This window comes from Aulostomus chinensis, chromosome 6, assembly GCF_037954235.1.
Source record: "Aulostomus chinensis isolate RoL2024-O1b breed Wild chromosome 6, RoL_Achi_v1.0, whole genome shotgun sequence".
Taxonomy (NCBI): Eukaryota; Metazoa; Chordata; class Actinopteri; order Syngnathiformes; family Aulostomidae; genus Aulostomus; species Aulostomus chinensis.
Window position 1 is genome coordinate 24,613,418 of NC_141325.1, and position 15,335 is coordinate 24,628,752.

Consider the following 15,335-nt stretch of genomic DNA (forward strand, 5'->3'; position numbering starts at 1 on the left):
AAACATATAAACTTATATAACTGTCCTGACAGTGGCTGTACTTGCAGTACATTTCTTAATGCCATCATTTTCTGATAGTCAGATAAAATTATTGCCAGATAAAAGAAAAAGTCCTTTCCTCTTTTTTTTAGGTCCAAGGACTGTGGATGTTGCATCTTTTTACATGCACCTTTGTCGATCCCTTGAGACAAATTCTGATTGATAATTTCTGGCATCATAATAACAAACGATAGACTGATTGATCATGTTATTACACTGAGATAACTTGTTATTACGAGATGATGGATAAGATATGCCTTATTTCTTTATAATGGATTAGATGTCCTATTTTGGGGTAATGAAATCATGATTTTCTGATAGTGAATCGTTAACTCGCATTAAAATTTCAATTGCAAGTTCTGCCTGTTTTGGCTACCAGAAATATACTGAAAATTCCACCTTTCCACCTCCTTCTAAAACAAAACTCATGAATTTATTGCGATTTTTTTTTTTTTTTTGAATTCACGAGTTTGACAAATGTCGTTCCCCACGTCTCTGTAAGGTGCATTCACTGTCTTTAAGTACCTTTGAGGATTCAGGTTCATCATTACGCTGCATGGCTGCTGGTTACAGTTTACAAAATTGATGTTCAAACATACACATAACAACTGGAAGACTGTAATTCCACGCTGATATTTATCACTTTTATCATCAAATATTGGAATAATTATGCATCAGACGGGACAAGGGTGAATTCAATGAGCCAAAGCTCCGCCCAGCCGCTTTCGTCAACACGGTGTCGTAGGATGAAGTTGCTGCACACCTGCGATAGACCTCGAAGTGAACAGACACGAGTCTGAAGAAGCCGGTGAAAAGCTGTGTTTTGGGGGGATCGTATTATTTAAATCTGTGGATTTTGACTTTTCAAATGAAGAATGACCAGCTTTAATCGATGTATGGTAAGTGTTCTTCTCTTTTCCCAGCAATGACACACCAGGAAAACTTTGACTCTGTGTCCTGCTGTCCTCACGCTTGAGCATTCATTAGTAAACCCCGTCTCTGTTTCCGGAGACATGAATGTTGATGTCGGCATAATTCAAGAAGCCCAGAAGTTTAATCTCAGTTGAGGTGCGTTAAGGCGGAGGGGTTTTTGCTCCGTGTTCATTTTCACCCGTATCCGACAAAAACCGCGGAGTTTTTCCCGTTTGTTTTCGCCACAAGCCTGGACGCGGAATGTCACGTGTTTCTGTCAAACTCCTTTAGCGCCAGGCGCGAAATTCCTCTTGGGTTTAAAGAAAAAACCAACCAACACTTTCAGCCCCCCAACTATCTGCTTGAAAGTTGAGTTCGTAGACTTCTAAATTGATTTATAAAATACTGAACTGCAAATCAGCTCACAACAGCTTTTAGCGAAGTGGCCTGGTCTTGGATACGAAAGTATTAACTTTAGGTACACCTTTAAAAATAACATTTATTTTCATCAGACTCTTGCAGGAAAATATTTTAATTAATTGATAGAAGTCTTATTTTTAATTCGGCGTGGAAATCGTTACATTTTACCTTGTAGTTCAGATTTTTTTGGACTAGACCCACCGGTGTAGACGAGTCAGCAGACCTACCCTGGCAAGGTGTTATTTTTATTGAAAGTAATTTATTCTTGGTGAAGCACCCATGCCGATGTTTAATATTGAAATTTTACATGATAGCGCTGTTTTTATATTGACAACTTTTGTTGTGCAGCTGTGTAATTGAATGTGAAGTTTTCATTCATTCCTAAGCACTTATTTAACCCACAATACTGTAAACAAATTATTATATCTGTCATTAAGCAATTCAGATTGACGTTCTGCTATAGGTGCGGTAAACTGTTTATCAGGTCGCATGCATAATGTCAGGTGTGCCAGGGACAAGCTGTATAAGGTGAGGGAAATGTGGGTGTGAACACATCAGCCGATGGCCTTATTTGGTTGCATCCGCTGTCTACCTGGTGAGGTATTGCCTGTACTCGACTGCACTTTGTGTACAAATGGCAGTACAGACATTTTTCTTTACTTTTAAGGTTTTATGGCTTTCACTTCAACATGGCAGATTTCTCATGACTTGGTTAACCTCCCAACAGGCTTGCTCAGTGCTCTGAGTGAAGGAAGTCCCCTCTCTTACTTTGTTTATTAGATGGGACTCCTGCTGCGGGTCAGAGGTGTCTGCCACAGATTCAGGAAGTGGTGCAACACCCTAACCCAGTCACACCATAACAGGAGTGTTCATCGAGATGTATGACTAACGTTTAGCTCAAATGAAGAATTTTCCTGAGTAAATAAGAGTGTGTGTGTGTGTGTGTGGAGGATATTGAATTAAAATCAAGCAGTTAAGGCCTGCCTCATTTTAGCAGCGGAGTTGCCTTACTCATGACAGTCACATTTCCTCAGTTTTATTAACCAGATGAGACACACGTTGTGTAACAGATAATCTCATGAAAAAAACAAAGGGGCAAATAAGTATATGCTTTATTGATGAATCAGCCGATTAGACTGTTGCTACTGTCCATCATTCACTTTCTGGTAAGAACATTTCAGAGGGTTTATCATTGAAATGAATTGAATTTACCACAGCAAAGTTGTTTAACTTTAGAATTATTTTTGTTTTGTTTTGGCAAAAGATTTTTTTTCCCCAAAAAACACATTTAGTTGTAGTTTTATAAATTATATCATTTGAAGCTAATGCATTTTTGGACATTTTTCTTATAAAGTCCAAAATATTAATTGATTCTAATGTCTAATCAATATATTTCCCATTAGCGATGCTTGGTAATACCTCTGCAGATCATTTTGGTCTATAAGATAATGGGCTCATCCCAAATGTTCTGAGAGCAAAGGAAATTTGAATTCCCCGTTTTATTTTTTCTGTGTACAAACTGTAAATATCATCTAAACATGTATTTATACGGATGATATTAGGAATGCACAATTAATCAACATTTAATTCAAACTGCAATGTTGTTTATACTGCGAATTTCCAATATTTGTCAAAAGACTTATTGTGTGTCAAAATACTACTTAAATTAAATATCGTGGTTCTGCCCCCACATCATACTGTACAGATGTAAGAAAACTGCTTGGTTCAATACAAAGCCCCACAAAAATAACTCAGTAAACGGTCTTGGATTTTTCAGTAAAGAATGAGTGAAGGGATCTGTAGAAAATAATATTCCATGTGATATCACAAATCATACTGCAATGTCTGTCAAAATGATTGCAGTCACATCTTTTTTTTTTTTTTTTTTTAAATCGTGCAGCCCTTGCAAATATCTCTAGCCTTAAATTGGTAACCATGAGCACACCAAACTCCACTTATGGATTATATATTGCAGTGTGTTTTTGTTAAAACTGTTCCTGACAGAAAACAAAGGATACCCATTTTTAACATGTCAGTTCTCACTTTTTTTTCTCCAAAGGTTCTTTCTGTTATTATTTTGCCCTTCACGTCCCTGGCTTTGCCTCCACATTCTGGGCTTGATTTGAGAAACAACAGAACCCGGCGGGATGTCCCGTGCGGAGATGAGGAGTACCTGGACAACAGTTTCTGCTGTAGACTCTGCCCAGCTGGTAAGCAACATGCGGCCACACTCAAGTTAGTCCATAGACAAGTCAGTCGCTGCTCCAGTCAGAAATCCATATCCAGAACCACCAGGCAGAAGGGTAATTCTTGTTTTGCAAAAGTGACTGACAGGTTTATTTGATGCTCACTCAAGTGTGTTACATTGTCTTAGGCACAAGAGTGAAGTCAGCCTGCATCAGATCAGCGGAGAGGGGCCAGTGTGAAGAATGTGATGATGGGACATTCACTGAACATGCTAACGGACTGAACCGCTGTTTCAAGTGCACACGTTGCCGCCCAGGTAATTCTGTCTGATAGGGTTACTCTGACCCGTTCAAACAAAATTGATACTCCTTTTCAAAATGGCTCTGTAGAGGAATTTCGTACGATGGAGGATTTGGTCAGACGCAAGAAACAGGCCGTAGATTCAGAGATGGCTCACACTGGACACTTCACTGGATGTCCACCACAGATGTACAAGGTTCGCTGTGAGATGAGGTTGAATCGGCTCCACCAGAAGGTCTGAGTTTCCCCCTCGTAAACCGTCATACTAGTAATGTCAGGTACTTCCAGTAACACCTCATTGGAACATCCTGCACAAATATGAACTTTCACATTGTCCAAACACAGCTATGCATCTTGACAACGCTTACATAAGTGTCAGTTTAACTATCAGTAAGTGTTCAGTAAGAATTATGAAAGGCACCACAGGTTCACTCCTGGACCCAGGTCAAGGCCCGGGGGTCCAATCAGCTCTTAACCTTACAGATGAAGAACAGGGATGAGGCCCAAGAAAGTAAAAAAAAAAGAGGATGCCAGATGAAATTCCTTATCAGATCCCTCCTTTTCATCCCTAGGGGATAAACAAATTTACAACCCAAAAGAATTAAAGGGGGAACACACAGAGGGTGAATGGAGCTGTGTCAACCTGTTATCTCCTGACAATACAGTGAAATCAAAGTCCAAAACCCAGTGTAAGCATTTTCTTTGCTTTTATCTTTTGTCAATTCAACAAACATGAATATAACATCAAACTTAAAGGAATCACTTTAATAATCTGACAGTAAAGAAGTCCAGGTATGAATGTCCTGTTATGTACCTTCCACGAGTTTCATCCCGCAGTCAAAACCAAGTGCATATGTTATTATCAAAGCAATGGCCCAAGGGCAAAGGTTGTGAAAGATGCATAATGGCAGCTGCCTGAACACCCAACTCCACTGTTGACTAGGAGTGGGCAGAAGAGTCGATCTGCCCTATCTAACTGTCCCTTCAAGTCAAGTCAATATATTGTCATTATACAAAAAGCACAGGATTACGTTGGAGCCATCACATACAAGCATAGTCATTCAGACTGTGCACGTACAGTAAATAAATGCAACCAGCAAATCCCCCCCCCCCCCAAAAAAAATAGAAATAAGACATCCCGAATCTAAATAGTGATTTTATATTTGAAAATAAAGTTTCATAGTGCAGGGTAAGACCTCAGATCATATCAGTCTAGGGGGCCGTCGTACGTTTGGCAGTCTTGACTGCTCAGGGTAGAGGCTGTTGGCCAGTGTTGTGCTTTTGACTTGTGTGAATCTGTATCTTCTCCTGGAGGGCAGGAGATGGAATAGATGATGTGCTGGGTGTGAGCGGTCCCTAATAATGTTCTGCATGTGGCACTGACGGTGAGAGGTGTAGACAGTGGCAGTCTCTGTGGGGCTAGGCCCAATGATTCTTCCCACTCTCTTCACTGCTCTTGTAGTGCCTGCTTTTCTGCCTCAGTGCAGCTAGAGAACCATACTAAAAGACCATACAATAACACACTTTCTATGGCACAGTGGTAGAAGTTTAGCATAAATCTTTGGGGAAGTTTAGCTCTTCAAACGACAAAAAACACTGCTGAGCCTTCCCTATGGCTGAGGCAATGTTTTTCCCCCCTGACAGATCCTCCGTCACAGTTAGACCCAGGAACTTAAAACTTGGGACTCTCCACCTCGGTATTACCAATGAGGACTGGAGAGTAGCTGATCTGTCTAGACTTATGGAAGTTCACTATTATATCCTTGGACTTTTTGGAGTAAAGAGCCAAGTTATGATTGATGCACCATGTTACCAGCTGTTCTACCTCTCTCCTGTATGCTATCTCTTTGTTATCAGTGATTCAGCCAGTCACTGTTACGTGATCTGCAAATTTAATAATGCAATTTGCTGAAAAAGAGGGGGTGCGGTCATGTGTGAAGAGCGTGTAGAGCTGTGGACTAAGCACACATCCTTGGGGGGACCCAGTGTTAATAAATAGGCTTGATGAAGTGTGCTTGCCGACTCTGAAGCACTGTGATCGATTTGGTTAGGAAGTCAAAGTCCAGTTGCATCTTGTGGTGTCAAGTCCCAGGATGTGCAGTTAGGTTTGGAGTTTGTTTGGCAGGATTGTATTAAAGGCCGAACTGAAACGGACAAAGAGTAGCCTTGCATATGTGTTTTCTGTTCTCTAGATGTACTAACAGAGTGTGCAGCACAATAACAATCGCGTCTTCTGTTGACCTGTCCTTCCCATAGACAAACTGGTACTGATCTAATGTGGATCCCTTGAGCAAAACCTCATGATGTCATGAGAGGAAGAAAGCTCAAAACAGTGTCTGTAATACCAGAGACTGAATACTTGAGCAAATCGGTTCACAATAACAATGAACACAAATCAAACATGTATGAAATGATTCCAAGATAATCAAATACAAAAGTAATGTATACTGATAAATGAAAGGCAGAAGTAAAACACATAGATTTAAATGTAGAGTCATGAATAAAACAGTAAGTTCAATGTCCCTAAACTACAGTGTGACTCTAACATTTTACGTCAAACTCAAATCTAAATGACAAGAGTAAATGAGTGTATATAAGATTAAACCGTTACTGTAAATCAAATCAAATCTGATTATGCTTTAGACTTGGCCTTAGCTGAGTCCTTATCAAAGCAAAATAAATCTTCAAGATCACATTAAGAATCCACTGAAACACAAATTTCTCTGTGTTGATCAGAAATCAGAGTCTTAATTGATCAGGAGAAGAGTCGCTGTGGCCAGACAGTCAGCGTTGGTCCATCTTCTCCCAGGAAATAAGGAGAGCACACCTCAAAAGTTCTCCATCCTTGAGGGAGTTTTAGCCCCTTCTTGTGTCAAAGTAATCATGAATCAATGGATCTCAAAACAACACTCAAGGACCACGCAACTGGTTTCCTATATGGGCAGAGCTGATGAGGACAATTAACAACAAAACAACACTGCTATTGCTAATACTACTAAAATGTATGTGATGAAAAGTAAATAGATGGATGACATGCAAATCATGATATGATAATCAAAACATGAATAGATGCCAGAGCGATTATAAGAAATGCAAATAATAAAACATGAAATTACCTCTAAGAATAACTGGAATCAATCTCAACAGCGTGCGGTTTTCTTTATCAAGGGGACAGAGGCAGAGAGAGAGAGCGCTCAGGATCCCATTTCAGTCTCGTTTTCATCACTTACTTCCTCGTTGTCTGTGGTGGATGAGGGGTAGTAGGCCAGGGCCCAAATGTCACGATCCCAGGCCAGGGATTGGGCGCTGCCATTAAACTCCACAGGCCTAAGGGGGGCTTGGATCACAGCCCTGGCGGATTTATGGATAATCAATTTCACAATCGTTACTAGACATAAACAAATCAAAGCAAAGAGAAGCAGCACAATAATGAGGGTAGTCAAGACTTTAGTTATTCCAGAACCCCAGGATCAAAACATTGAAGAGAAATTACCCAAATCAAATCCATGCTCCTCATGCAGTTGTTTCAGGCCTATGTGGTCTCGTGAGCCAAGTCCTTGAAGGGGTTGAATCAGAGACAACATTCTGTACCCACAACTTTACAGACTCCACCTTGAGCAACTAATATGAGGTCAAGGGCCATGCAGCTTTGAAACATCCCTGCTTTAACCTCCTGCAGTCCTTTGTTAAGAGCCTGTATTCTGTGATCAGTACTAAGGTGACCATACATATGCACATAAATTATGCACAGAAGCTGCTCAACATTAAAATTAGGTAGAAGATGTTCAGAATTTAATATTTACCATGACCTTGGCCATGCCTGTGTACCTCTTGTATGTGTCAGGCTCACGTGGATCTGGCTCTGGCAGACTGAATATGACTATCGTGATCCTCTTTAGCTTATCTGAGCAAGTCCTCTTCTCAAAGGGTCATAGGTGAGGTCTCCCTTTCCAATCAAAGTAGGACCAGATTCTCTTTTAATTGCAGCTTGGTAGAACAATTCTGGGTTTGGGTGTGAATCCATTCTGGTTTTCCTTCAACCTTCAGAGCCGTTGGAGTGACCAGCAACACCTGGAAAGGGCCTTTCTGCCCTAGAGAAAGAGATTTTTTTTTTCCAAAGATTTGACTAGCACAGAATCACCATGCATAAAATGAATATATTGGATCACCCAAGGGCTGGGATAGTCTGTCAGTAACCTGTTTGTGATAAAGTCTCAAAATCTCAGTTAGCTTTTTAACGTAGTCCACCTGGAGGTCATCAGTCCCGAGCAGAGTCATCCCAGTCTCTGCAGCAAATGTATAGAACCCTCTCTGCAGTCTTTTTCTGTGGGGGTCTGATCAGCTCTTTAACTCATAGACAAAGTACAGGGATGAGGCCTATCAGGCTCCAAACATAAACTTAACAAGATCTTTTCCCTTTGCCTCTTCAGATCAGGAAGTTGTACGGCAGTGTACTCACACTCAAGACATGGAATGTCAGTGCAAAGTCGGAAAATTTTGTGCTCCCGAAGAAGTGTGTGAGGTGTGCAAGACGTGTTTGCAGTAAGTGTAAATTAAACAAACCACCTGACACCCGATGCGTATAAATTCATTCATGCATTCCATTAATATTTTTTGCCTCCGTCTAAAATAGATGTGGCAAGGATGAGGAAATAATGAGGAACTGCACTGCAACCTCCAACACAGTGTGCAAAAAAATCCTTTCACCCCCAAACTCTGCCTCAGGTAAGGTACAAGAGGAAGCTAGCACCACCTGACAGAATCTGCACTGGAGACATGCCTGGCCTTTACACCTTAAATATTCTTTCATTGTTGTCGTCTGCATTTATCATAAGTATAAACAGTATGGATCCATTTGTATATAATCTTGCTCTGTGCAAGCAGTGAACAAAAACACAAAAAGACACTGTCTGTAAAGTGAGTTTGTAGTCACTGTGATGTCTCATGTGACTTTTGTATAAAAAAAATAAATGGACATACTTCAGCCACACCCCACTGTATGATTCAGGTGCTAAAAATGTGCCCGCTGAAGATTGGCCTCAATCCACAGCTCCAGAAACATGGCTTTACCAGAAGACTGACAGGACAGGAGCTTTGGATTGATTGCTTATTACCATAACAATATAATTATAACAACAGGGTGCTAAGGGTTGTTCTTTTGCTTTTTTCCTCATATAGCAAACACTGCAATAATTGTTCCACTGGTCCTGGTCACTGCTGCTGCATTGAGTGGGATAATCTGCCTGTGTTGGTGGAAACACAGAGCAACAGGTAAGTGGAAACAAGAAGGGAATGAAAACATTCAGGCGAATATTTTAAAATGTCTTTGGAGTTTTGAGTTACATAATAGAATAGGATCTAGATTATTGTCTTCTCTGACAGGAGCATGGGTTCCATGTCCGTGTGAAGCAACTCTGTAGTTCCCCAAAAACAACAGTTTACAATCAAGTAACATCAAGTGTTTGGAGCAGATAAAGTGCTAGTTTTGGAGGAGGGTGGTGGTAAAAACAATGAACCCTGAGATAACTGTCATAAAAGGTAGAAGAGGTGGAATTTACAAACTAGAAACAAAATACTGGCTGTAGTGTATATTTTTTCCATGGATGAGACAAAGGAACGTTTTTGGTCTCCTCATCAATCCACAAGTAGTTATTGTCATTACCAGCCATGTTGTTACGCTTCGCAAGAACACTGGAAAGACACTGTGAGCAGAAACGGTGGTCATGTGTGTCCAGTGTTGGCTAAGTCAGAACTTACTCATTTACAATCAGTTGTGTATTAACTCATTTTTGCGTAACTTAAAAGCCACAGATGATTTTATTTTTTAATTTTAGCATTTTCTTCCTCCTTTTCTAATGCAATACTTCAAAATGCACATAAAGCAGGATAATGGAAACTTGGCTGGTATCTGTAAACATTGTTGAGCACTTGGCCTTCAATCATCAAGCTTGGATTTTTGGAAAGGGAAAGTTTCATCCCTTGCAGATCAACATGAGGTTCACATGGAGGTGCTTGCCTTGCAAAAGACAAAGAGCAGCATTCCTTTATAGAGGCAAATAAAGTGTCGTCACAGGAGAGACTGAATGATATATTCCTGTTGTTGTGAACCTAAAAACACCTCAGGACATAGTCACTATAGACACACCCAATTTCCCAAAAATGAAACGCTTCTTTGATTCATGTTAAGACACAAATGATCTGCATGAGTCAGGAAGCAGCACTGCTCTCTATTAAACCCTCTGAGCAGTTCAGGTCTACAGCACACAGCCTCTGGGGTTCCATTTCCATCGCGACCATTTTTGGGATGATGAGGTTCTCCTTTTAATATTGAAAGGAAAAACATGCTGAAACCTCGTATCATTTCACTATCAAATAAGACAAAGCTGAAAAGTGTCACAGCACTTGTGAGTTGGTGGAAATGGGGAAAGTTTGGCATTATTCAGAATGCTCATCAAAGTTTGTGTGTCATTGTTTCAGCTCTATATTTCTCATATTTGGATTTACAAATGTTAGGGAACAGAAGCACCTGTGTTCTCCCTCAGATCTACATTTGATGAGTCAAATATATCCGTTTGTTATATTAAAGGCAGATTGAACACTAACAGGATCATGCTGAAATTGGCTTTCCTATGACAACATTAAAACACCTACATGCCAAATGGGTCATAATTTTTTGTTTTTTTTAATGTTCAAGTTTTAAATTGGGACCAACGTACTTTTGATATTTGATGTGCATTTTGCTGAATGTACTTGTGGACTTTTTTATTCAAAAATACTGAGCGATATTACCTTTTTAACAACCAAATGTCAGCACTGGACCGAAATGTTGAGTATCAGTCAGGCTCTGGTCTGGTCTGGGCAACACACTGCATATTTTGGTAGAATTTTGGATGCTAAAACCTGCTCAACTGGACTGCTGCTGGCAGACCTGACATCATTGTTACAAGTGTGTGTCAGACGATACGGTGACATTTCCTGGTTGTTGGAATGTTCAGTAGGAAACTTATGATGCAGCTTTTCCGGCAGCAGGCTTTTTTTACACTGTGAATCTCGAGGACTGACTTTGAGCTTGGGTCACAAATATTGGGTGTCCCACAATATCACATCCAAACTAGTACTTATACATAGCAGAATATACACAGCGCGTGTTCAGTACACATCAACCAAATTCCAAGTGTAGCGTATAACTTTATAAATATCACTAGCTAATGCGAAGATGTCTCCATCTGCTGGGGTTGCAACTACAGTCATTCCACTGGCACGTAAACAGCAGTGTTACTTTTTGTATTGTCTCCTAAAAGAACTGTCAGGATCAACATTTGACACTTGAGAATGTGATGGTGAGCGTGTCTGAAAATAACAAGCTGAGTCAGAAATCAGTGACCGTGCACGTTTCTCTCATACCAATGTCATAATTAGCGTTTCATCATTACACTCTCACTGCTAAAAATGAGCAAAATGCTGCAGACCGTTTGAACAGCAGCAGACAGAGGTTTCGAAAGACCTGACTTCTATTGGTTTTGTTCTAGTTGATATCCACCCTGCTGATAAGGATATTCAGGACCTCTGAAGTTCAAATAGCTTGTTAGATTCAGCCATGACGAAACATGGGAAGGAATTTTCCCTAGTACCATGGGCTGCTGTGCTGGCTATGGAGGTGGTGTTGGAGGAGGAATCACGAGCACTTTTCTGCCCTTTGTTATTCAGCATTGATTTTGACATTAAGGCTGGCAAAGGCAGGCAGATTTAATGTGACAGTGCACTGAAGACTCAAATGACAATAAAACCACAAAAACAGAATTACAAACTTTTTTGAAGCTAAAAACTTTGAAAGCAGTTCAGTATGTGCATGTTACACACAGGAACTGTGGAGTAGCTGCCCCTTGACTTCTTTCAATGATGAATGCTCTCCTCCCATTCTCTTTCCAGGCTTGCAGGGAGACGGGCTGAAACATGGAGAGGTGAGTCCATGTCATATTTTTGGTGTGAATTAAAACAAGAGCAGGGCAGCAAAAGGGGTTTATTTCCATTTCCCTAGATTTTGTTGATTGTGTTGAAATCCAACATCCCAGACTTAGTGTGGGTTCTTTACATTTTATTTTAAACATGCTGGTCATCCTCTTCAGCAATGCACTGAGGACAGGAAGAACGGACAGACCCAGAGGCCAAGTTGCACACTTCTGCCTTGGCAAATGGTGGGAGGCCAGTCGTCAGTCGCTACGGAGGATGAGTGTAGAGAATTGTGTGACAGCCTCATCAGCTCTGCCAGTAACTCCCAGCACAGCCTAACCAGCCTCCCCTCCTCTGCCTTCCCTTCATCCTCCCTCCAAGCCTGCCCCGTGGTCCTCGTGCAGCCCAGCGAGAGGGTGAGAGCAACTGCTCCCCAAAACCCCCACCCTTGCTTGCATTCCAGCCTCTACCCTTGCCTCACCCTTGCTACCCTCCTAACCTGCTAACCTGCTAACCCTTTGTTGGTTCCTGCTAAAGCGCTCTCTGCTGTGTTCTCCAGCGGTCTGACTGGCCACATTCCCCACTACTATCTTTAAGCATGACAGTGTTCAGGTGCTTTATGAAAACATCACACATTCTAGATGTGTGAACCTCAAAAACTTACTTAATTCATTTCTTTATTCCTCTCTTTCCCCTGGAACTAAATGCATTTGTCCTCCCTGAAGTAAAGATTTCAATGATCCACCCAGTTGAAACAGAATGACTGGTGGTTACATATGACCATATAAATAATTGACTAATCCTGATTGGTCACTGGTGACTAACTGTCGTAGCAGAGACCTTTCTTGCTGGTGAAACCCACGTTCCAGTCATTCCAGTTTGTTGTGGTAGAAATTTGTCCGACATTCTCCGTGACTGAGAGCAAAATCGGACATTAACAACTTCCAATGCAAAACATGCAACCAAATCTTTGGAAAAAACAAGTGTTATGACTCAGGCCTGCCTCTCTCCTGATCCATGACCCAGTTGTCTACTGGGTTAATTGTGTTGTTCAGGGTTGCTGGGAAACGTAAGATGAGTCACATTACCTGTTGAACATGCTAAACATTAACAAAGACACCGACACAGATCTTACTGTTTTGCTCTGATTTTTTTCTGTTCTTTTTTTCATGAAAACCTTAATATCCATGTTTGCATTCAGAGAATTCTGCTCAGCAAACCTTTTAGTTCAGCTCACTGGAGCGTCTGTCTGGTCAGCAGGGGAGCTGGGAGCATGCGGTTTTTCTTTAATTTACATTTTATTTTATACCTTGCAAGTCCTTTCAGACTGCTGTGGTTTATTCAGACTTGTTTCTCTTTTATGTTATTTAGGACAATGAATTTCCGAAACTTCGACCAGTGGACGGTAAGGTGTCTTTCACTTTTCTAGATGTAGCAAGCCTTCCTCTTTAACACGCACCTCTGTCAACAAGTGTGATGGACACAGGTTACAGATATATCCCTCTTTTTATATATATATATATATACATATAGTTTTTTTAATGATGGATAGGTGATAATCACCACTGCAGCATCTGCTGTATGTGGTGTGGGATGTGTCTCTGTACAACAGAGTTATTAGAAAATGGGTTTGAATATTGTACAATATAAAACAGGCGTTGTTCATGATGCTACAGGCGTGGAGTCTCTGAAGAAATGTTTCGACTTCTTTGAAGAGCTGAACGTGGACTACTACAAGAGATTCTTCCGTCAACTTGGCATCACCGACAACGTGATCAAAAGCAGAGAGAATCTCCTCTATGAAGACAGGATTCATGAATTGCTCAACATTTGGGTGGAGAAGGAGGGCCGAGACGCCAGCATGGACGACCTGCTCAGAGCGTTACTGGCGTTGAATCAGAGACGTACAGCTGAGACTGTCAAGCAGAGGGCTGTGGACAGTGGTCATTTCATCCCTGAGGATGACTGAGGGATCACTCTTTGTCTCTCAGATGCCATTCAATCCTTGATGTTGCGTCACTCAAGCTGATCACCCAAAACGGTGAAAGCGCGCCAACAGCAAATCTATTCTGACAAGAGAGTCGCGCAGCTGACTGACACTGTTACTGCTAGTTCAGTGAGTTATATTAGTCTACTGTACAACTCTGATGGGGAAACAAAAGGTTTGGCTGTTTAAAAAAAAACAAAAAAAAAGTGGCCTAATTACATTGAGCAACAGGAAAAGTGCTTGACTTTTGACACACTTCTGAATGACGACTTGAATCATGGTGTTGGCTTTTGTCTGACTCAGTGATTTGCCACAGAGCCAGAGGTCTTCCTGCAGAGCTCAGAAACAAATATTTATTTCGTACAGGGTACATCTTGACGGCTTTCTATAATTAAGACAGGCTGATTGTTTTATATGGCAACTGTGTTTTTTATTATTGAGAAACTACTTCCTGAAGATGTGCTTAGTTTTATTTATTGAGAAATATTTATCTCCAGAACGAATGTCATGAAATGAGCAGCGGAACATGTGAAGCTTGAATCAAAACCAATGAGAATGAGGTTTTGTGGTAGAGATCAGTACAATTAATCTGATATTTTTAAAAACCAACTGTTATGGCCATTGCTTGACAGTATTCTAATGAGCATGTTTCAGCTTGAATGATGGTCTTTGTGTCCGAGCACCTGATCAAAAATGGCTTCACTGGTTCTCATTCCCTCAGTGTTACAGTTTTCCTCTAATCATGACCACAGTGACAGCCTAGACAAGTGGGCCCCTGATCAGATTCAGTACTCAGGTTTTAACTTTGAGGGAAAAATGGTCATTCTGTCACTGCATCCTCTTTAACATGCCTGCAGTTCCTCACATTTGATCTGGAAATACCCCAGCAACAGAACGATGATTTTGTGGCTCCTCATGACCTCGTCTGCCTAACAGACATTATGTTACACAAAGTCTGCGGTAGACCCTTTACATAATCCTGTCACTGTATTTGGTTTGTCGACATAAAGTACCTTATTTATTGCATCCTTTTGAAGTCTCCTTGTACAGCTTCATTTACTGAATGTGAAAGTCTGCCATATCTGTTATGGGCATGACATGTATGACCACACAGTTGTTGTTTGTTTTTTTTGGATTGATTTCATAATGCAACGGATACATCGAGTATGTGGAAACTTCCAGTTAGGAAGCTACTCACGTGAACAATATTTACATTAAAGCATATTTTCATGTTGTAGAACACATCTGGAGAGGGTCGGATGAATTGTGGGAAAAGTGTGTTCTGTTGAATGTATGAAAGAAGGGTATTAAATTGTTCTCATATTTCACTGTCCTTTTTTTCTTTTTGTCTCTTTTTTAAATTTTTTTTTAGAAGGAATCAGACTTTACATGAAGAAATGCCCACAGATGCAAGGAAACGAGCTGGGCATGTTTGTCAACTTCTGCTGGTGTGAATGAGCTTTGAATGTGCCTCCACTGACTTGAGGCACTTTGCCTGGTAACTGTTCCAATGTTCTAGTCATTCTAAAATGTCCAATTT

The 15,335-nt window shown here is 40.8% G+C and overlaps 1 protein-coding gene across 3 annotated transcripts; it reads left to right on the forward strand.

Annotated features, from left to right (window-relative positions):
- The first annotated feature begins 752 nt into the window (after positions 1-752).
- On the forward strand, positions 753-15,128 carry LOC147260510 (tumor necrosis factor receptor superfamily member 6-like). 3 transcript variants are annotated; one of them, XM_086207113.1, is made up of 10 exons: positions 753-938; positions 3,431-3,581; positions 3,746-3,874; positions 8,289-8,400; positions 8,492-8,583; positions 9,037-9,129; positions 11,788-11,819; positions 11,985-12,224; positions 13,180-13,213; positions 13,485-15,128. In XM_086207113.1, exons 1-10 carry the CDS (start codon positions 915-917, stop codon positions 13,775-13,777), a joined length of 1,200 nt encoding a protein of 399 aa, XP_086063239.1. In that variant the 5' UTR covers positions 753-914; the 3' UTR covers positions 13,778-15,128. The 3 variants fall into 3 exon arrangements, with proteins under 3 accessions (XP_086063239.1, XP_086063240.1, XP_086063241.1); XM_086207114.1 differs by having other exon boundaries at positions 754-938; positions 11,985-12,053; XM_086207115.1 differs by lacking the exon at positions 11,985-12,224 and having other exon boundaries at positions 755-938.
- The last annotated feature ends 207 nt before the right edge of the window (positions 15,129-15,335 follow it).